The sequence below is a fragment of the Phoenix dactylifera genome, chromosome 1, assembly GCF_051530095.1.
Source record: "Phoenix dactylifera cultivar Ajwa chromosome 1, Ajwa_hap1_PhDact_Kaust_v1.1, whole genome shotgun sequence".
NCBI lineage: Eukaryota > Viridiplantae > Streptophyta > Magnoliopsida > Arecales > Arecaceae > Phoenix > Phoenix dactylifera.
In genome coordinates this window covers 16,880,919-16,903,332 of record NC_143190.1, presented here as the reverse complement: position 1 = coordinate 16,903,332, position 22,414 = coordinate 16,880,919, and the positions used below count along the sequence as shown (strand labels likewise).

Here is a 22,414-nt window from a genome sequence, read left to right as displayed (position 1 = left end):
TTTAGATATATCCGTATCGGACATATATAATACATCCGCTTTAACAATATATATATATATATATATATATATATATATATATATATATATATATATATATATATATATATAAAATAATAGAGGTGTGGTAAACCATGGCTTGTCTCGAGAGCCGCACTTTTTATACTCATCAATCAATGGTTCCAGGTTTGGTTACCGAATGGTACGTAATCTCTAACAATCTGACTTGAATGTTGAAAGAGCAGATAAGCCTCCCTTCCTTTCTCTCAAAATTACATAATAATAATAATAATAGTTGTAGTAACGATAAATTTACCATCTGCTCATAATCATTTAGACGGCATGATGCTTTCATTATGAGTTGCAAGGAGGTCTATCAACCCCAGCCATGTAAAAAAGAATATTCAAATAAAAACCTCCAAAGCAAGATTAATACTAACTTAATTAGTAACTCTGATGCGGCCCACAAACATTGGTGCCTATCATGCACGAGATTGCCTAGCATCGCTTCAGTTACGGATGGCTGTGATTGGCTAGTAGGCCCTCTCCGGTGCTGACACGGCAATTTCCTATTGAGCTAAGTTTTCACGTCCAAAATATGACATGGCTGCACAAAGAGCATGCTCGAGAAGATGTACATGCGCAAAGAATTTTCTTTTCAACGTGAAAGGCAACATCAATCACCTCAAGTACAGGGGCTCTTTTTCTTCTTTATTTCTTTTGGCCGTATTGTTGCCGATGTGGACCCACTTAACCCATATGCCGAGAGAAGAAGATGCTAGAAGACCTAGCGTTGAGCTACTTGGATCGGACGAGCTACAATTTAGAATGGACGGTTGTGTCTGATCCTGATTTGCAACTATCTTCCGACTTGCAACAACAAAGATGTGGGAGTTTTTTTACCAAAGTATGTTTTGTAGAGACTTTTCGATGCCTAGGTCAAGACGATACTTAAAATTTATAAAAGATTCTCAATGGGTGACAACATAATAATAGTACTTGAGCATTTATCTGAAAGATCCTCCGAAGAGTAGATTATATAAGCAAAAATTAGCACCCGTTGCTCAGATATTCAGACAGTGGGTTGGCTGTGGTTGGCATGTCTCCGTGCGCCCTGAGAATTAAGCACGGACCTTATGCACGCATATCATGCCCCACAGGTTTTACTGGTGCGATTTTGGAAACTATCTAAGATCATGACCAAGGTATTGCCAGCCGTGGAGGTTTTGAAATTTAAAGAATCAACCGTGCACTTCTAGGCCTACCACGTGGCAGGTTCTGGTTGTTGTTTCATAGGCTTCATAACAAGTTTTGGTTGACCGGCCTTTTTGTGCGGATTGTGGTCGATCATGAGGCACGTTAGATACCAAAAAAATTAGTATAAAGTTCTAGCATGTACAAGGAATTGGAGTGCAGCAGCCTCGTGCTAGAGCTAGACATTTGCATCGGAATTAAACCATGGCATCCCCCCATCAGAGTGGTGTTCTTGATAGCAACTTCACCGTGGTCAGTGCTACCTTTCTCTTGGCTAATATTTTATCAGATGAAATATCTCCGTAGCTTCCCTTCCTTCCTTCCGTATGGATATATAAATATGCATAGATATATATTCTTTGCTCATAAATATCATGACAAATTCAAGTATAGAACCCAAAACTGCTAACACGATGGAATGAAGCCTGGATGACTGATGCATGCAGAGCAAAGAAGAAGGGAAGAAGGAAGTGATCACACTCAACACCAAAGCGATCAGTATAATATGGGGTGGCGAGAGCTGCAGGGGCCGGTACTGGCGGAGGACCCCCATCAACTCCTTTGAAGTCGCCGAGCTCGTGAGCGTCTACTGGCTCGAGGTCACCGGCAAAGTTCCCCTCAACAAGTTCAGCCCAAGCACCACGTACGCGTTCTTCGTTACCCTCAAGCTCAAGCCAGGGGCCTCCGGTTGGGACAACTCTCCGGTGATATTTAGTCTCAAAATGCCGGGAGCGGTCGTGTCGTCAAAAGCAGTCAAACTGCATGAATACATGGGACAAGACTGGGTGGATGTTCCTCAAGGAGGGATGCAGTTCACCGTACCTAAGGACGTCTCTGGGGAACTTTCCTTTGCCATGTATGAAATTAGGGGTGAGAAGTGGAAGAAAGGTTTGATGATCAAGGAAGTGAAATTTAGCCAACTTTAAACGTCTATATAATATATATATATATATAGGTGGCAGTCTTCCTCTTGTACCAGTTTTCTCTTGAGTAAAAAATAAGCAGAATTTGCACCTACTTATGCTTTCAATCATTTGATCTAAAAATAGCAGTCAGGTCTTTGCTGCTGAGTGCTGACACTGGTTTGTGTAATAGCATGTAAACATAAGGAAGCTGCAGTTATCTTGCCATATCGTACTAATTAAACTACTAGTTGTCTAAAGATGGATGAAATACATTTGTAGTCTACATTCCGGTCTACAGAAGTGGACTTGTTCCTGACTGCAATTAAGTGTTAATCCACGCATGGGGTTAGGGGGGCTTGGGGGAAATTATTATCAAAGGCAGCACGAAGCTTGAAGTCATTATAATTCACCTAAGAGAGTGAGTGAGTAAATCCTTTCTTCAGATGTTGGGCATGCATCCGCTATTCTCAAAGGAGGAGGATTTGGACATTTGCAGACTGAAAACTTGTTTACCAATTATTTAGTAAAGCTCATTTAACAAAAATTTCCAATATATCAGCTACAATGATATGCTTGATTCAAACATAAGCCTGCCGGTATCAATTACAGACTGAATTGAAGGTAGGTAATGTTTGATCTTAACAAAGTGATGCCAGTAATCTTCTATTTGCATTTTAAGACCTTTCACTGGGAGTAAACGACCTGTATCACTTAGGAAAACAGAGCAATTTTTAGCTTCTTCGGTTAAATCAGGCATTTCCTAGTGAAGTTCAAAAGCCCTCGAGCCACTGCATGGCCTATATGCAGCATAAGCATCGTCCCATCAAATACCAAAAAAGTGACTAGGCCTCAAAAATGGCGATGGCACACTGCAGAACTCACATTATTCAAATGAACAAAAGCAAAAATTCAAAAAGCATTCACAAGAATATGAGGTATAATCGCATGGAGCAAAGTTATTTTGGGTTCTCTATATGCCAAATTTTTGTAAGATGGATTAATCCAAACTACTTCATAGATTAGAAAACGAAAACATATGGTGTATCATACCACCTTTTTTTCCTATAGTCTTGTTCAGTTTCTTTCCTGACCACCTTATAACAGGTCTACGGGAGGCTGGATCCAACAGCCCTTTCCCAACAAATATTTGAAGCTGCAATTGGTGTCCGATGAAACACTACTTTAATAGTATCTGATACAATGACCTTGAAATTACCATCACAAACGCACAGCTAGTTAAGTTATTTGCAAATATATGCCTGCAAAAAGGCACTAATTTGATGGAACATTGTCTGCTTTGTCTTGTACAAGAGCACAACAAAAGGCTGGGGTATCAGAAACCTAGCATGGAACGAAGCTAATGGCATGAGCTCTCTGCTAAAACAAAAATACAGCCATGTCTGAATATTGGCGGAAAATCTTCTGGGTTTAAAACAACAATTTTCCTGTCCACACTGTTCGGATTGGACTTATGGCTGTGGTTATTTCAACAACCCCACTACCAGAATTACTTTCTTCAAGATTCGGTGTCTGTAAAGTAAACAGGGCCATCAGTTTCGCCCATGTTGGCAGAAGCAAAAGATTCTGTAGACTCTACAGTTGATGGGCTTGTAGGGGTCTCATCAGAATCTGATATCTCATCATGTATTGCTATATGCTCATCTGGTTCAGACTCCTCAGATCCCGAAGTTTCCAACATTAGCTTGCTTATTGCTGACTTAGCAGCATCAACAAACCATTCATCCTCCGGAAGTGCACTGAAGAAATGGTCGGTTAGACTCGAGAAATCAAGAGAATATATCAGAAGCAACAGAAAAAGTAGAGCTGGAAATGGATAGAATATTTACCTTTGAGGGTCTATGCCTCTAGCAGAGAACGTTCCAATAGCCCTTGTTATAATGGCCGACACAAGTTGGTGAACATTTTTCGATGAATATCCCCCACAAACAGCAATTTCAACAATGAAGCGCATATCAAGTATTAACTGATGGGGAAGAGAAACAAGTGATGAGAGTTTAGAACTCCGGACAGCTCAATAGGTCCATAATTAGGCGATTGCTTAATAAAAAGACACACCTGTTGTAGCCCAGATGGCTGGAGCTGAACAGAATCATCTTCGAACACGTCCCAGAACTCCTGCTCATCCGAAAGCCACATCACTACAGTCTCTGTTAGCCTTGAAAGCAAAATTTTTTGTATCTTTTCTTTCCCAAGTAGGATGTCACCAGCTACAGTTGCTAATTGCTGCAACCTTGCAAACAAAGCCTGCAGCAATGACATAACAAATGTTAAAGCGGAAGTTCTGTGATAAAACCATCAAGAAGCCTCTGAACTAGGAAAATATTGGCCATAGTACAGATCAAAGCTTCTTTAATCAGTTCCGCTATTTACATATCAGCTAGCTAGAACCTAGCACAGAAAGTAAATAAATAATCTGTAGTTCTGTACCATTCAAAGTCTCCTAGGCAGGGAATTAGCTATTAGTTCAATAACATGGTGCACAAAAAATGATGCCATCCTTAGTTAAAGGGAAAGGTCCATCACAGTCTTAACCACGTTGTCCAAACTGCGATAAGCAGAAGGGAAAAAGGGTCTAGCTGTTACCTATGTTGAAATTAGTAGTATATAGCTCCAAATTACATCCTGCTCTCCAAAAGTTTATAAAAAAGGAAATAGAGCCTATGAAATAGTGTAAAAAATTATCATGATCATTTAGAAATTATAGAAAATAAGGATTTCTGAAAAAAATTATAGAAAACACATATAAAGAAAATAAATTTGAAAGTAGCTTAAAATAAAATAACAATAAAGTTATATTACGATAAAATCTAACAATAGAGCCTATGGATATTTTCCATGGTTTTAAAAATGGCACGAAGGAATCAACTCCAGAAGTTGGCAGGCAATAATTATACTACAAGCATCATTTCAACATATAGAACCATTAAAGAGTTAAAAAAAATTGGAACACCTGAAATGGCAAGGAAGGCAATGGATCAGAATCCCAGAAAAGATCTTCTCCTTTCCCTTCCAAATACATCCGAGCATCTAATCTAGCTTTTCCTTCACGAGAATAAATGAAGGTTAAGATATACTGCCTACAGAAATGATCTCTGAGTTTATCCAGCGAGTGTTGGAGATGGCGCCTCCAATCCTTGTATTCTACGGTACTAATCGCGACCGGACCTATGCCCTCAGAAGACCCACCACCTGCTTCCTTGCTTTCACTTTGTGGACTAAAAATTTTGGATACAGCCATTGGTAACAGTTCATCAGCAACTGTAAATGCAGTTCCTAGAAGTGTAAGTTGTTGAGCATCAGTTTCAGCCCTAAAAATTATAGACTCTTTCTGCTCCATTAGGTTATCATCTTCAGAAGGGCCAGGTAGGGCCTTGATTAATGTTTCTACATATTTATCAAATAGTTGGAGAAGCTTGTTTAATATAGTCCCTCCAAAATGCAGTATAGCCATTGATGTCAGCTGATCCAATAAATCCTGTAAAAGGTACAAAAGACAAAAATGTCATGTTAATAAATATATCTAGTTATACCAAGATCTTCACTTTAAATAGTAAAAGCACTAAAATCAACATTACAGGAAAGAATAGAAGTGTGCAAAAGCATCCACAATATTCTCAAACCATTTGCACCATCCTCTTCAATCTTCTTATTTTGCATCCTAATAGAATCTAGGGCCACAAGTAGATTTACAGATACAGGAAAATATTTGCATCAATCACATCAGAAACTTAGACCTGATGGATTAGGCATTAGATTCCCGACTCAATATGGGTTCATTTTAGGTCTTTTCCTTAAACTCAGACCTAAACAGACCCAGAAAAGGCAAAACCCAAGAGGGCTTGTCTGGGTCAGAATTTGGAACAGCAGCTCCATGTGGATCAGTCTGCTGAACTTGAGCTTAGTCCATAGTGGGTACAGCTGTAACTAAAAAATGGAAAGAAGAGGGGGCAGGGGCAGAGAGAGATGAAGGATCAAATAACAACTTTCATTAGGTTCAATTTTTCACTTGATCAACCATGAGAGTTTTGAGCATAAAGGACTCGTGCATAGAGAAGGGTACCATAATATATCAAGCTCCAATGCAGATGCCCTATTTAGTATGTATCATCTCATTAAACAGTGAAATATTAGAGAAATAATATTATTTTCTGATCTGCTCCAATCTAGTAAATGTAGCCACTACAGGTAGGTTTCCTAAATTTTATTGCTTTCTTCCACAGTATACAAGCAGTGCAGAGTGTATGAGAAGATGTATACCACTGCCATAAACATTAGTGGGTGCACTCATATACTCCACACATGAATCTTTAGCTGGATGCCCAGTAAGAGATGAATAGCAATCAAGTGATCTAGGTTCTTTACTTTAAGAGTCATTTAAGTGGCACAATAGGATAACAACATACAGGGCTGATATTGTCATCGTGTGGGTACTGGTACATGTTGATATCAGAGAGTACATTCACATGAACCATCTTGAGACTTAACTCAAACAGTGCATTAGTTCTGGTTGTCCTCAAAGATGCATGGCGTTCCTATCGTTTTTGGTAGTTGAAGGCATATAAACAACCAAACTTCAAAGGAAACTACCAACAAAATTTGTTAGGGGTTTATGTTAATGTGTTAAGGCTTTAAACTATTCTTTTTTCGAAGAATCAGAACAAGATTATGTTTAAATGGAATAATGTCAAAGCAGAAAGTAGGCCTTTCGAAGACAAACAAAAGCAGATGGTTTCTCCAGTTCAGTTATCTAGTGGTATACTTGTATTCAAGAAGATCTAATGCTTAGATGTTCGAAACAGTATGTTGTTACAGCTAGTGACCAATAACTCTAGTTGCTGCATAATGCTGCACCCTACTAAGTCGGCAGCATTGCATGTTGGAGCAACCTGATAACTTTGGCTATGAACATAAACTTCCTCCAACTACTTAAAAACATAATATGTGATGCAGGGGCAGCACTCACACCTTAAAGCAACAAGATTACTTACTTTGACGATGAACATAAACTTCTTCCCACTGTTTGTAAACATGATATTTGATGGGGCAGCAACAGTAAGTGGACCACCTTCTCGAGGGGACAGAAGCACCTCATCTTCATCCATTGCCAAGTCAAGAACCTTTCTTCTTGCTCGTCTGAAATTCATATCAAGGACCTCATCAATATAAGGGTGCAATAATACCATAAGCAACTTTGAGAACTTCAGTCCTTGCGATTCCAATATTGAGCAGTGACTAAGACTAGCCTGAATACATATGCTGGCAGAACGAAGAGCAGAAGCAGTCTCAGGTGATGGAGAAATTTCTTTCACCAAATGAACAAAAGACTCTATTTCACATTCAGCCCATTGCACAATTCGATTTATATAAGTTGGCGCATCTCCAAATATTAAACCAGATTCTTTTGTTATCAATGAAATTGTTGAAAAAACAAGCTGAGAAAGAGTAGCAGTATATGTCTCTGAGTATATAGAACATGAAGGAAGAAAAGCCTCGATGCTTTTGTGGAGACGAGAACCATATGCTTTTAGCAGCAACTGATGGGCCAGAGAACCTTTCCCCAGTTTAACTAAACCAGACGAAGCCTTCTTCAGTTCAGCAATACAAACAGATGGTTGTTCACAAATCCCAACAAGCTGATCCACAAGCACTGCCTTTCTTTCAAGGAATGCTGTCTTATATGAAGAACTTTCAACAGATGGATTTTCCCCCAAGTCATTCAACTCTGGATAATTTTTCTCTTCTGCCTCTAAAGCCAACAGTGCTTCTTCTATTTTACGCTCTGCCAACAAAACATCCACAGTTTGCAAAAAAGTGACCTTAGGATCCTCCTTATCAGCATGCAAGAGTTCATCAAGTTCAGAAATTTGAGGGTCTAGCTCAGCATCTTGTTCCTCACTGCTTTGTTTGTTCCACACTTCTAATTCTCGACAAACACCACTTATTAGATCCTGTACAAGAATTCCTTGAGCAGATACGTGCTTTTGTAGCTCGATTAACTCTTGCTCCACTTCAATAACCTCCTCAGATATTCTGCATGCAGTTGGTATGGAAGCAATCAGCACATGTATAAATGAAAATTAAAAACTTAAAAAGGAAACGAAAAAGCTTTGAACAAGAGAGGCAATATCATCTTTACTTGGCCACTAGAATCATATTCATTACATTGACATAACTACAAGACTAAAAGGCTATCTCAAAATAAATACCATAAGGATCATCCAGTTATTATAAAAGGTTTAACAAGACCACATATACAGGTTGCTTTGTTTCATGTGGGAATATCGATGTGTCTTGGTAAATTTAATATTAACCAAAAAAATAAGGTTTCAAACATCAGCTTTGCTGATTAAACATTTTAAGGATCAGATATGTGCAGATCTGATTCCATTAGGCTACAGACCATTTCATGGTTACCTTATTATAGCCAGCATAATGCATTAACAATCCTTGGCTGTTCAGAACCATAATAACCTTGAAGCAAACATTTATTTCCCTTTCTCTCACAGAATTCAATTAAAACATATCTAAATTTCTTTGCAATGCAGTAGAAATCTCCACAATCCCAGTTCTTCTCTTATATATCTCTAGCCCTTCCAGCCTTCAATCAACCCTTAGCCCTAGAGAATTTAGAAAATTACTCCTTACCACTCCTTTTCCTTAAAACATGCAGATCTGACATGTGCTGTCCACAAACAAATTACAGGAAGCAAGCCACCACAAACCCCATAACCCCTTACATGATTATATCTCAACTTATTAATATCACCATTTATCATATGGAAGCCCAATCATTTGGAGACTATGACATTAACCAAATAATTTTTTTTAAAGAAAATGTCATCTTTTGTTCTAATAATATCTAGATGCGAAATGTGGAACATACATGTAATTTCTTTTTTAACAAAACCAAGATGTACCCCTCAAAAAACAAATGACAGAGAAAAATTCACAAATTCTTAAGGCATAGTTATGGTTCTAGTGAGAATCTACAACATACGTTGTATGCCATAATGTTTAACCAAAACATATGGCCTCACATGCAACACTCTTGTAATATAAAGCAAACACAGAACCAAGGTCCGGCGTACCGGTACCGGTCGGCTTACCGGTGGCTGGCCGGACCCGTACGGTACCGAACCGGTCCGATACTTACCGGCCGGTACCGCGAGCAAGAAATCTGGATTTTTTTTTTTAATGTTGTCTCTGTTGGATCTTAAATTAAGTGAAGATTGATGTTTTTTTATTGCTTTTTTCATGATTTTTGATGTTTTTATGTTTAAATTTAGGGTTGAAATTTGAAACATAGATGATGCATGTTATTAGCTCCTCCCGTTCCAAATGATAAAATGATACACATAAAATATCTTCAAATTAAGATACAATCATTTACATACATTTAAAGCACTCTCGGATAGCTAAAATCGGGACGAGTGCCGATGGCTCTCATAGATATCCGGATCATAAGTATAGTCAGGAGGAAGCAAATCAACCCAATCAAAAGGAACGCGCGCCAGATTATAAGAACTGTCGGATCTCTCACCGGCGCTCTAGCTCTGAGAGGTGTCCTCTGATTGTGTAGGGGTGCATCCAAATATGGCGCAAGCAATTTGATGCACCATATCCATATTCGTCAGGCTGAGGCTGAGGATAATAGAATCTGTATCCGTATGCGAGCTCATCTGCAGCCGTATCCTATCTTCCTGAACGACCTCGAGGAGCCCATCTTCTATATCCAATGATATCCTCACAGAATCTATCAGGTGGTCGACCGTGGTTCGTATCCTGTGTAGCACCCGTAAATTGGGACTCACTGGTGAAATAAAGACCACCCTCCGGCTGTGTCTTATAAGTACCATACTGTCCTCCGCTCCCTCCATGGCTAGAAGATCCATCACCACCAAAACCTTCATCACTGCTGGTCTAAGTCTCCTCCTCGACACTCTCCATTGGGACCCTTTGTTTTCCTTTCCTATCCCTCTCTGTCTGGCTATGTTGCCTTTGTCTGCCGAGCATCTCTCGATCAGCTCTCTCGGAGGATGTCTCGTACCAATCATGTGGTGACTGGCTCCCCTGTGCCTACGGCTGATCAGCTCTGGGAGTGGGTAGAATATTGCGCTCAGCCCATTGCTCTGGATCGACCCTAGCCTCGGTGGCTATGAAGCTAGCTGGTCGTGAAGGCGATCCTGGCTCGTCAAACTCGGGCTTCTGCTACTGGCCTACAAGCCAGCCGAGTAGTGCATCATCGTCATCATCGATGAAGGTCCCGTAAATCGGATCTGTATACTTGAGCTCCGCTTCCTCCTGAATGCACTTTAGCCTCAACCACAAATTGTAGTGCACATAAACAAGGTCGTTGAAGCACTTTTGCGTCAAACGGTTTCTTCGTTTGCTGTGGATAAGGACGAAGGTGGACCAATTGCGCTCATAGCCACTAGAGGAGACTGTTTGGGAGAGAATCCGAATAGCTATCCGTTTTAGATTTTTCGCGGATCCGCCAAAATGCATCCACCATTCAGCTGCAAAAATATTTATGAAAATTACATATATAATAGTTCCATATTAGTAACTAAGTAACACCAGATGAATGTCTTCCTGATGTGTCACGTACCTGGATTCATATTGTATTTACTGACGACAGCCGCTCGGCCAAAACTGTAGCTGCCCTCTCTAAATAATTTGCTCTGTGAAAAATAAGCATGTTCTACCATGTTAATAATTGAAAATGTCGGTATACTTACACATGCTGGTAATTACTAAATCATAATTACCTCTTCAAGACATAGGGCCGCTTTTTCTGAATCATGCTCCATCTTGTAAATTACATTACGCAAAGCATCCAGAAGTGTTTCATCCATACCAATTCCATCTATGTTGTACTGAAACGCAGTAATTAGGAATAGAGAATTTCTTGAATATTGAATTTCTATCAAATAAAAGTCTTATTGCTGAGACGAAGATTTTGCTTGCTCCAAAAGGAACAACCCTTTTTTTCCATCTGACTTTCTTTGTCCAGCAGACCAGGGATTTTGACAAGCCAACAAAGAGACCAGTTCTTATTCTTTTCAATAGACGAGTGAGGTTCCTGCCTGAGATTACCCAGCTTGGTTCGGGACACTTTCATCAGCGGGTGGGTTAGCATCTATAGTTCCCTTTGTCGAGGGAGGTTTTTGCCGGTCCCGAGGCGGCAGAGCTTCCTCTTGTTCACAGCAAAGAGAGCAGATTCGTTCAAGCAAGCTTCTGTTTCTATGAGAATCCCGCCCAGATGAAAGATCATACGCTGCCCTCGATAAGCTTCATGAAAATCCGTTACCTCTTTCACTCCTCTAGAACACGGAATTTCAGAATTCCGTGTTCCGTTCGCTAGGTTAGTTCGCGAGCTCCTAACTAACCTAGCTCTTCCAAAGAACAAGGCTTTTTTCGAATAAGCCAATTCATTTGGGACCCTGCGGATCCATTCTTTTTCCTATTAAAATGACCCGGTTTCATAGAGCACTAACGATCATGATGACGAAGCTACTAATTAGGAATCAATCCTACTTTTCTTCTTTCGAGTAATGCCATCTAACTCGACTGTATAGAACCCCGTCTCCCCCGCCATTGAGGTAAGCGCGGCTATCCCGATCTGGCTTTTCGGGCTAACCATTCAAAGATGAAAGATTTCCCTCGGGTAATTTATGGCAGGACAATGTCCGTTCCACTCGTTGTGGCCTTGACACAGCGTTAAAGGGAGATGGGGTATAGAACCGGAATAAAGGACTAGAAGAAAGGCGTAATCCGGAACAGAATAGCTAGGTCCCTCCTCTCGTATAGTATGCTACACATATACGAGACTATCTTAGCATAATTATATAAGTACATCCATCATTATAATTGTGAAAATATAATTATATCTTAGCTTACCTGCTAGATGCAATTCCTTACCCATTTGCGCTCCCCACCGTCGCTCAATGATGTTGATGTACGACCAGCCATGTGCTGGATCTGCCTCAATAATCTGATCCTTTGCCTTGACCATTATGTGATACAAAAACCCCACCTGAAGGTAGATCTCGCTATCTACCGTCCGCAGCACTTTATATAATGGTTTGATAATCTTGACTATTGTAGTAGCCCGCTGCCAGAATGACTGTCTCGTCACCAAGTCTTCTATCTTGCTCCCTTCAGTGTCGGCATAAGAATATCTACTATCATACCACTCGGAACTGGCAAACATCTGACGTAGGCCTCCTCTCTTCTCGAGTATGCTATCAAGTGCGATGAAGTTGGTAGCAAACCATGTGACTTCTGGTCTAAGAATCTCTCTCCCTGCATACTTTCTCATCAGTGAAAGAACCCAGTTATGGTTATAAATATATCTGGTAATGCGTTGGGCTGTCTCCACCGTTTGTTGCACCCTACGGATCTTTCCAATGTCCATCAGCATGAGATCGATACAATGTGCAGCACATGGGGTCCAGAAAATATGTGGTCGCCGCTCCATCAAGACCTGCCCGGCAGCCTTATATTGCGGCCCATTATCCGTGACGACCTGCACGACATTCTCCTCTCCTACCAGATCAATCACATCCTCCATAAGTTTCAGCATGTACCCGGTGTTGTGCACATAAGCCGAAGCATCAACCGACTTGTGGAAGAAGATTTTCGCATCACAGTATGTCAGAAAGTTGATGATGCTCCGCCTGGTCGGATCGGTCCAACCATCGCACATGATGGTTAGTCCATATATGGGCCACTTACTCTTGTAGGAGTCAATCCAATTCTTCAGCTTCTCCTTATTGTTGTCAACAAGCTCACCGTATATATCCTTCGGATCTGGAGGAACTGCACCGGGACCGGCAGCTTGTATGGCGGCAATGGCAGACCTGTAGTATGTATTGTCTACCACATTCGCTGAGATGTGGCTGAAGTGAAATCAGGATCCAATAGCTCGCCACATAGTTTTCTTCTTATCCTTCATCCACATTGTGTCTACCCTCTGCTGCCTTGAATCTCTGCTGGGGAGAGCATGCGGATCTACATCATGAATTGTCGCTCCTTCTGGAATTCCTCTAGATGACTTCTTTCGGCTACCAAAACTACCCAGCATAGATGCAATCCGGCCACGTTCTTTGCCGACGCCCTCCTTGACTGAAGTTATCCTCAAGAATTCTGGATCTTGTCTAGTGCTCTCAGAACCGCCGCCCGACTCGTATGCAGAGGGCCCAAATCGAGCCTTATGCCTGGCCACCTCCTCCTGCTGCCACTAATCATCCAGGCTTGCCTGCATGGCCGCCTGAATATCTGCCTCCTCCTCATCTAGATCCTCAACCTCCTCTGACTCCCTAAAATGATAGGAAGGTGGCTCTGCCGCTCGGCGATCGACCTCCGCCCTCTTCTTGGAAGCCCTCTCCTTCGCTTCTTTGACCTCAACGAGATTCTGCCTCATCAGCACACGAATCTCGCCAGGGCAATTCGGGCACGTAGCAACCTCACCGGAATTTCTGGCTAAGTGTTGCTTCAACCTGGTTACCCCTCCTCCCTTGAAATCCTTGTCGCAAAAGTTGCATTGAAACTGGTGCCGTTGCCTCTCTCTTCCAAGTCTTCGCCCATAAGACCAGCTAATATCACGCTTTGTAGGGTTCGTTTTTCTTGATGGCTCCATTTCTACCATAACTGTACAACATATCAAAAAATTAAGCTAATGAAGTAAATTTTTGCATGATCTTATTTTTTAAGTAATTTCTAAACTATTTTTTTAAGTTACTTATTATCAAAATTAATGACATAACATAGGACAAAAAAACCGCACCTTAAATAGTTTCTGCTGGATTTTTTGGGCAGAACCTCCTCTTGAATTTGTGGGCTATCTCTCAAATCTTCTCTTCTCTGATTACTCCTCAGAGGTTAACTGAATTTGAGTTATTCTGAAGTTTGAATTGAATGCTCTCGTTCGGTTTTTATAATCGAACGAGTGAGGCCAAGGCGCAGAACCATAATCTCTCTCAGCCATCAAGATTCATTTTCAAAAGCAGCAGAAGTGGCCTCTCGGCCACTTCTGGTGCTTTTGAAAAGAAGCAGAAGTGGCCGAGAGGCCACTTCTTGACTATTGTTAAAAGAAAGAAGTGGCCTCTCAGCCACTTCTTTTAAAAAAAAAAAACAAAAAAAAAAGAAGTGGCCGAGAGGCCAAAAGAAGTGGCCGAGTGTTTCCTGAAAAGAAAGAAGTGGCCAGTCGGACCACTTCTTTGTGAACCCACGCGCAGCGCGTGGTTTTTGAAGCGACGCGCCGCGCAGTGGCTTCAAAAACCACAGTGCGAAGTGCTGTGTTTCTTAAAAAAAAAAAGCGTACCGGTGCGAACCGGTCGGTTCGCACTGATACGAGACCGGTACCAAGCGGTACCGGCCGGTATCGACTGGTACGGAGCACGTACCGGTCGGTTCTGTTAAAAAGATAACCCGGTACCGGATTCCACGCGGATCCGGAACCGACTGGTACGGAGCACGTACCGGTCGGTTCTGCTAAAAAGATAACCCGGTACCGGATTCCACGCGGATCCGGTACCGGTCTAGGGCCGGACTGGTATGTACCGGCACGCACAGAACAACTATGGTCAAAGCATCATAAGCATTGAGAATTCAGTATTAATTATGGACTCACCTTTACTGCTAATCTCTCTCTCTAGCTATTTTGAAGAATAATTTTTTAGTTAATATTATCAAGAGGTCATGTCATAGCAGCATATTGTGCCAAATGCTCATGACAACGGTATTAAGCGCTGTTGAGTCTAGCATTACTACATGTTTTTCTTGTTTCGATTTACTTCGATCCATAACACTATGTGCTAATATAACAGCCTCCCACACTAGAATAGATTAATTTGCATATAGTGTTTGGTGCTGCCGATGTCACTTAACTATTCTAACATGCATCTTTAACAACACGATTAACAAAATAAATTCTTCTTGGAAACAAAAATACGTAGTACAACACTAACATATTCCAAATTGCTTAGGATCCAGAAATGTCTCGATCACTCATATTCAAAGTGACTAATGTTGGAAACAAAAGTACATAGTGCAACACTAACATATTTCAAATTGCTTAGGGTCCAGAAATGTCTCAATCACTTATTCAGTGACGGATCATGCAGGTAAAGCAATGTAGCAGCATATATATGTGGAAGCAGGGCAAGATTCAATATGCAGACACACAAATGCCAATAGGCCTCAGAAATATAAAAGCAATAGAAGAGTCTTTGTGAAGGCCCAATCCATTGACCAGCCCGCACATGAATTGGGCCGCAAGCCCACGTGAGAAAAGGTTCACGCAACCTGCTATGGGAGAGGAAGAAGTTGGACTCCGAATAGGAGTCCTCTTTTTCCTCTGATCCCGCTGGGAGGGGGAGATTGAAGCGGGTCGATCCTTCCATGTTTGAGCCCTATTTTCAGCTATCGAAGTGCCCCATTCCTCCTCCTTTTGCATCAACCTTGGGAATTCTTCCATTAGAGGCTTAGATCTCTAAGTATTTCATGGGGAATACTGGAGGATTCGTCGTCAATCTGTCCGGGAGAGCTTAACAGAGGCAAGGTTAGCTTCCTCTCTTCCTTTCTCCGATTGTTAGGCCACAATTTTACCTTGAATTTGGCCAGTGAATCGCCAGATTGATCGCGAACAAGCCCCCTTTGTTTTTGGCCGAAGTTTTTCTTCTTTTTCGGCCACCGATGCTACTATTTCTTAATGTCGAGACCTTGGTTGAGTTGCTTGGCCAATTTCATCTTCGCCCTATTGTAATAAATATTATGAAATCTTTCCGTCTATCCGCAATTCAAATGAAAGCCATGAAATAAGTAGCTGGCAAATCCAAAATGGAACTAGCTTCGCCACCTCCTCACTTCCAATTCAAAGAACTCCGGATTGCAAAAGTGGAAGAGGGCAGATGCTATATCGCATCAGCAAAGCCTTATCAACGCGTGTTAAAGACCTCTTACACCTAAGATCCCTCCTTAGTAAGTTGGGATATCTTTTGAAAACCTAATCTCTGAAAAGAAAAGATGTTTGCAATCCCTTACCCCAAAATATTACTGCAGCTTTCCCACCCCCTTTATTCAAAAAAATAAGTTGATTACTTCCCTACAAAATCTCTATATATTCTGGCACGCCCCAAAGCTTAAAATGCGATATACCTCCCAAATATGAAAGGAAAGCTGCTGACTAAAGATTACTGAAAAGCTAAAGCTAAAGCTGCTGCTATTGCCGATTTTCTTAGTAAAAAATAGATTGGAGCAATTATATCTCTACAAAACAAATAATAAAACGGAGCCTCAACTTCCTATATATACATATACAAAAAATCGGACCCCGCAGCCGTCGGCGAGTGGGCCGGGACCCGAGGACAACCAAGCCAAAATTCTCCTACTTCGTCAGACCAACATGATCGTAGCCACCAATCCGCCTCCTTCCCCCGTTTTGCCAACGAGAAAAGAGTAAAAAAAGAAGAAAACAAGAAGAGAGAGAGAACCAATCTCTCTCTTATTTTCTATCCCTTCCTTCTCTCTCATCTCCTTATTTCTCTCTTTAAGAAAACCCATGGATCTATGAACCAAGTCCCATCTCCCCACTGGACCCAAGTTGACCCTTGCAAAAGGGTCCTAATCTGCCCTGGTGCTCGGGCAGCTTGCGCTGTTAAGTACCTATGAAACCCAATATTGATGAACCTCATCGAATGGCCTTGGCCCTAATCGAGTTCATGCCCCATGATTCATTGATCGAGTTGCTTAGACCTGACATAACCAGGCCACCGTCATCTGGCCAAACGTTCTCTGTCTTGTTATTTCAATACTATTAAAGTGATCGAATGAAAATTAATCTTACTCCTAATATTTTTAAATAGGTTTAGCAAGTTCGCCTAGTGAAGTTTAAAAGTCTAAGACAAAAAAAGTAAAAAACCCTAACACTCCTTATTAGTTTTTAATTTTTCACTTATTTTTTGGTATTATGAAAATAGCATTAAATATTGATGATATCATGTTTTCTTAAGATCAAGAATCAAGCATACGATACTATGAAACTCATGCTTTATTGCGAAATAATTGTTCCATAATTGTTTTACCGCTAAGCACTATTTATGAACTAGGAACTCTATATTTATAAAATTTGTATTTTTATTATGAAAACAATACTTTCATGATTATTCTACTGTTAAATGCTTATTTATGGGCTATGAACTCTATCAATCCATTTAGTATTTTATTCATGTATGATTCAAGAAATATGACTTAAGAAAAATTGTTTTAAGAACTATGGCAAAAAGGTTCTCGGATAGCAATGTATGGCCCTAGAAAGTGGAGTAGATCGACATCCAATTCCATACGACTCTGCCGACGGGTAAAAATAGTTGTCATACAATCTTGCCAGCGGATAATAGTAGTTAAAATACGACCATACCGGCGGATAATAGTAATTGGCATACGATCCTGCCAGTGGATAATACTAGTTGGTGTTTGTCGATTACGGTCCTATCATAGGTATAATAGTGACCTTAGCATTTAGTCTGAGAGTAGTAATTTGATCAATGATATGGTTAAATAGTAAATACTTTATGATTTTATGCTATACATCTGGAATCATGTTTATGACATATTGATAATTTATGTATGCATGATTGACTTTATGACTTACTTTATCATATGATACTATGATATATTCTATTTTGCAATAATTGTTATTTTCTCTATATAATGCATCGACTCATGCAAAAACTTATGCTTGTTCTAGTAAGATCATGAAAGATTTACTTACTGAGCTATATCGCTCATATATCTCTATTTTTATTTTTTTTCTCTCCAAACGAATAGATTCGATAGGAATGAAGGATGGTCTAGGCTTGAAGTTCACACTAGCAAGCTTGACTAATTTGTAAAAAAAAATAATATCTTAAATTGACTATGAATTTGTAGTTAATAATTTTCTGCATATCGAAGATTATGGGTTTGGTATTTATGTTTGGATTTAGACGCTTTGAACCAATAGTAGTTGCATTTAATGGATAATGAAATTGAATTGTTATTTATTATATTTTGTTTGAGAAAATTTTGGAAGTTAAAAAAAACGTTTGGCTCCGTGTTATCATAGGTTGTACCCCTCGGTAGCATAGCCATGTCATGCTCCGGATCTGGGGTGTGGCAGTCTTTGGCTAAACAGTCTAGCAATACAAATACCCTATTATTGGATAACCTGAAAGACAAGTGCCACTGATTATTTCTGTGTATCTCATGTTCCATCATGATTTTACAAAGTTACACCCAATGCTTAGCATAAATTGTGCTGCAACATGCATTCAAGAGATATATCCTTGCCCTTTATTTATTTTTCAAAAGCACATACACTATTATAAAAATTTTCTTTACAAACAACTTATAATGTGATAACCACCTCTACTAAGTGTTGCCCTTGTAACTATCACAAATGATCAAAAGTGAAGAACAAAGGTTTGTTTAATCATGTTAATAGGATACTGAACTCTACCTCTTGCATTTTCAAGCTGCAACTCAAGATTTTGAAGAAAGAGAATACTATCATATCTAGAATATAACACAATATTTTTCCATATTACATATTGATGTCTTTTGGTACATTTTTAGAATTTTAAATAATGAAATTACAAAAATACAAAAGTCCAAACAAAGGAAAAGCTGAAAAAAATGATATTCATAAGCATAAACCATAGGTTCGCAATTATTAATAACAACCTTTTATCAACTGAAACAAAATAAGACTAATTAAATAATATTTACATGAACCGAAGCTCCAAAAGGTCACACCAAAAAATCAAATATGAGAACATCACATAGCTTTTAATTCTCTAAGCTTCAACAATGGAAACTAAAAGAATGTAGTGAAACTCTCCAGCAAAAGATGAGAAAATAACCTTGTAACACGCTAAAATAAAAACTCGCACAAAGCATCAGAAAGTGCATTCTAGCTGCTATTAAAATTTGAAAGATACCACCAAAAAGGAGGGATAATATATATGTCACATATTTGGTGCCACGAGTATTTATGCTGTAAGGATAATCAAGGTTGGGCAGATACGGTTCAATTATCTGACTAATTGCAGAACTGGCACTGTTGGTGCTGTGAATTAGTTTTTCCCTTCAATGCATATGATTTTCCTTTTTTTCCCCTAACTTGCAACGATTTCTAGAAACCCAAATGCAATAGCAAACTTACAACCAGACAACGAAAGGCATCATTGCCCCCAAAAACTTATGTATTTTATCACATATATTTTTAAGCTGTGAAATGGTGAACCTAACAGCTTCAAAGTCATGAAGAAAAGACAGCTACAGAATAGTTAAGACAAGTTGTCCAATGTTCCACTCATAATGCTGATTAAAATTTTTCATTAGTAAATGCTAAATAATGAGGATAATGCTTTTTTCAATTATTACCTGAGGAAGGATAGGTACTTTGAATGCATGTTCCCAGATAAATTTTCCACTGCATCTTTTAATTCCAAAAGCTCAGAACAGATTTTCCTGATCCCCTGTATATTTAGATGACAACAGAAGATGTGAAATTGCTGCCACAAATGAGCAAAGAAAAAAAACACAGATATGTAGGTATCCTATGGTTACTGAAATCATTGCTAATGAATACAACCCTAACAAAGTATAACAAATTACTTCAATCACATAAAAATGAAATAACATGCATGTTTGGTTTTGCTTCGACTTTTTTAACAACCCCTCACGAATGAAGAAGCCAAATACTAGGTTTTCCAACTTCTCCTAGAAGCACTTTTTTAACTTTTCTTCTTTTAGAAGCACTTTTCAGATATTGTTACCAAACACCTAAACAGTTTTTTTGCTTTAAAAGTTGCAAAAGTACTTTTTGGAAGTAACGCCAAGGGCATGTTAGGCACTCCTCATGCTTTCCAAAAAATTACTGTCACAAAAGGAGAAGCTAGAAGCTAGGTTTCCTAGCTTCTCTTAAGAGCACTTTTTAAACTTTTCTTCTTGTAGAAGTACTTCTCAGAAATTGCTACCAAATTACTTATTCATTTTTTGAGGAAGCAGTTTTTTGCTTTAGAAGTTGTAGAAGTACCTTTTACAAGCAACACCAAACATGCCTCAAGCACGCCCAACAAGAAACTTTCTTTTTCTTTGTTGTAAGTGGGGTAAAGAGGTGATTACAAGCTAAAATTGGTTTTATAAAGAGAAGAAAAGATACTGCACCTCTCTAATCAAAGCTGTTAGGCAGAATACAGAGGATTTGTTCTTGGAGGATCATATAGATGACATAAATTGCAGTTGGAATCGTTAATTCCAGTAATGCATATCCCAGCCATCTGAAATAAAGTAGATTAAAGGCAATACAACTTGGCATAGCAATCTCATAAAGGACTCCTTCCACAAGCTAGGAAACAAAATTTTCATCTCTATTTACATATTTAACAAAATTAAATAAATAAGGATCATATCATTACGGCCATCTGAGTTTAGGCTTTAGTTGGATCCCATTTAGGCTTTAGTTCCAAAGCCAATACAATCCTTACAAAGGTCATTGTATTACACTATTACCAAACTTAATAGTCCTTCCTTTCCAATCTAATGGTCTTACTTCTACAGTGACACCAGTAACTAGCCAATCCTTCTAAAATCTCGAAGACTTCGTAGCAAAAAGACCACAGATTAGGACCAAGCACGAAATTCAAACAACGAGAATATAAGGCCAGACAACCCCAAGCATTTGATTCATCTTTTAGGCCATTGATCTCGAAGTGCCCACAGATTACATCCATCAAAACTCGTATGTGATAGTCGATGGAGATTTAGTGACCCTACGTCCCTCGTATATTATAAAAACAAAAAAAAACCCAGTTTATCGAGAAGAATAAGACATCGCGAGCCGATTTTCTCCAAATACCACAACGTTGTAACCCCGCCCGCATTTGAAGTCATTTTCCAGGGTAATTCACCCTAGGGCATTACAACTTAATTATAGGTGCTAGGAGAAGAAACCATATATTTATATTTAATCACTTCCAAATAGAGATGGAATAGAGAAAGAGCGCCGGGTGAACCTTTTCGGTGTCGGACTGGTAAATGGAGTTGATGCTGGACTGGGGGGTGATCCACTCGTGCGTCAGGAAGTCGTCTTCCTCCTCGCTGCTCTCCATCCTACTCTCTTTTCTCTTCTACTTCTTCCCCTCCTTCCCCCTTCTCTCCTCTTAGTTATCAATTCCTCTGCTGCTGACTTCCACAGAGAAGCAGGCTGGAGGAACAGCAGGGGAGAGGAAGGGGAAGTTCTGGAAATTGGAGAAGGGAAAGGGACCGGGCCATGGCTTTCGGCGTCCAAAAAGAAACCCACGGAAAGGACACCACTGTCGACTTTTCCGCGATGGGTCCGGTTTTGGGGGCACTAATGGGTGCGTTTAGTTTGATTTTCTTATTCTAAGGCGGGACCCTCTAGGCGTGATCCACCGTTGGATCTGCATTGTCGCGTGGATCGCGTTTCCCTCTGAGGGAACGGTCAACGTGCATGAGAAGGGCCGATTCATTGGACGGTCTGGATCGCCTTGTGGTACGGTTTATGGTAGGTATACCAAAAAGGGTTAAGATGCCGAGGTCCCCAGATCACCTTTGTCTTGCTGCTTGACCTCTTGCGGGGCTAGGTAGGAAGAGCATTGACGAAAGGTCCGAGAGGGCACCGCCTGGTGACACCTTAGGATTCGTGCTCACTATACTCTCTCATTAAATTCACAAATATTATGAATGCTTTACACGAAGAAAAAATTGTACTTTTCTGCCCAACTAGCCCTCCCCGTGCTCATCTCATTTGTCCCATGTAGAAGAATTGACTGAATGATACCTAGGACCTCAATTGACACCCACATATATCCACATATGCGCTGTGCTAATACCATACCACCCCATGAAATTAGAGAGCTTAGTAGGGAAGTATAGCTGTATTTAGAACACATCCAGAGGCATCCAATATCGTTAAACAAGCAACCTTCTTCCAACGGATCAAAATGTTGTGCCTCACGTTGATGCTATTGTAGTCTTCTTTTACCTCCACGATGCAATGGAAGTAAAGAAAACGCATACCTGTGAAAGATTGCAAAGTCCACAATCTATCGCATCGAGTAATATTGTGAAATTTGAAATGGATCAGATCCACTGTTGAGCTGGTAGATCAATCGAACCATAAAACAATATGCACAATTAAGTTAATATTATTTTTTTATTTATTG

General features: G+C 39.9%; 3 protein-coding genes across 4 annotated transcripts; 1 reads left to right on the top strand and 2 right to left on the bottom strand.

Annotated features, from left to right (window-relative positions):
• Nucleotides 1-1,694: 1,694 nt before the first annotated feature.
• On the top strand, nt 1,695-2,180 carry LOC103714439 (uncharacterized protein PHLOEM PROTEIN 2-LIKE A4-like). The gene has a single exon (XM_008801682.6). It carries the CDS (start codon nt 1,695-1,697, stop codon nt 2,178-2,180), a length of 486 nt encoding a protein of 161 aa, XP_008799904.4.
• A 1,212-nt stretch (nt 2,181-3,392) lies between these two features.
• LOC103714440 (LOW protein: exocyst complex component-like protein) lies at nt 3,393-21,537 on the bottom strand. 2 transcript variants are annotated; one of them, XM_008801685.6, is made up of 8 exons: nt 21,242-21,526; nt 20,394-20,506; nt 19,608-19,702; nt 7,169-8,210; nt 5,131-5,655; nt 4,236-4,424; nt 4,007-4,143; nt 3,393-3,916 (listed from the first exon to the last, which is right to left on the bottom strand). In XM_008801685.6, exons 3-8 carry the CDS (start codon nt 19,634-19,636, stop codon nt 3,676-3,678), a joined length of 2,163 nt encoding a protein of 720 aa, XP_008799907.3. In that variant the 5' UTR covers nt 19,637-19,702; nt 20,394-20,506; nt 21,242-21,526; the 3' UTR covers nt 3,393-3,675. The 2 variants fall into 2 exon arrangements, with proteins under 2 accessions (XP_008799907.3, XP_008799906.3); XM_008801684.6 differs by lacking the exon at nt 20,394-20,506 and having other exon boundaries at nt 21,242-21,537.
• On the bottom strand, nt 9,507-14,196 carry LOC148715078 (uncharacterized). Its single transcript, XM_089927371.1, has 6 exons — nt 13,424-14,196; nt 12,037-13,090; nt 11,925-11,994; nt 10,949-11,118; nt 10,789-10,861; nt 9,507-10,696 (listed from the first exon to the last, which is right to left on the bottom strand). Exons 1-6 carry the CDS (start codon nt 13,828-13,830, stop codon nt 10,389-10,391), a joined length of 2,082 nt encoding a protein of 693 aa, XP_089783497.1. The 5' UTR covers nt 13,831-14,196; the 3' UTR covers nt 9,507-10,388.
• Nucleotides 21,538-22,414: the final 877 nt, after the last annotated feature.

Coding starts and splice junctions, on each gene's coding strand:
- LOC103714439 (XM_008801682.6), top strand. CDS start 1,695: ATGCAGAGCAAAGAAGAAGGGAAGAAGGAAGTGATCACACTCAACACC.
- LOC148715078 (XM_089927371.1), bottom strand. CDS start 13,830: ATGGTAGAAATGGAGCCATCAAGAAAAACGAACCCTACAAAGCGTGAT. Junction 11,119..11,924: donor TCTTCTAGTCCTTTATTCCG/GTTCTATACCCC, acceptor CTCAGCAATAAG/ACTTTTATTTGATAGAAATT. Junction 10,697..10,788: donor TAAATACAATATGAATCCAG/GTACGTGACACA, acceptor ATATTTTTGCAG/CTGAATGGTGGATGCATTTT.
- LOC103714440 (XM_008801684.6), bottom strand. CDS start 21,337: ATGGAGAGCAGCGAGGAGGAAGACGACTTCCTGACGCACGAGTGGATC. Junction 5,656..7,168: donor AGTTTATGTTCATCGTCAAA/GTAAGTAATCTT, acceptor TACCTTTTACAG/GATTTATTGGATCAGCTGAC. Junction 4,144..4,235: donor AGCCATCTGGGCTACAACAG/GTGTGTCTTTTT, acceptor CTTCCCCATCAG/TTAATACTTGATATGCGCTT.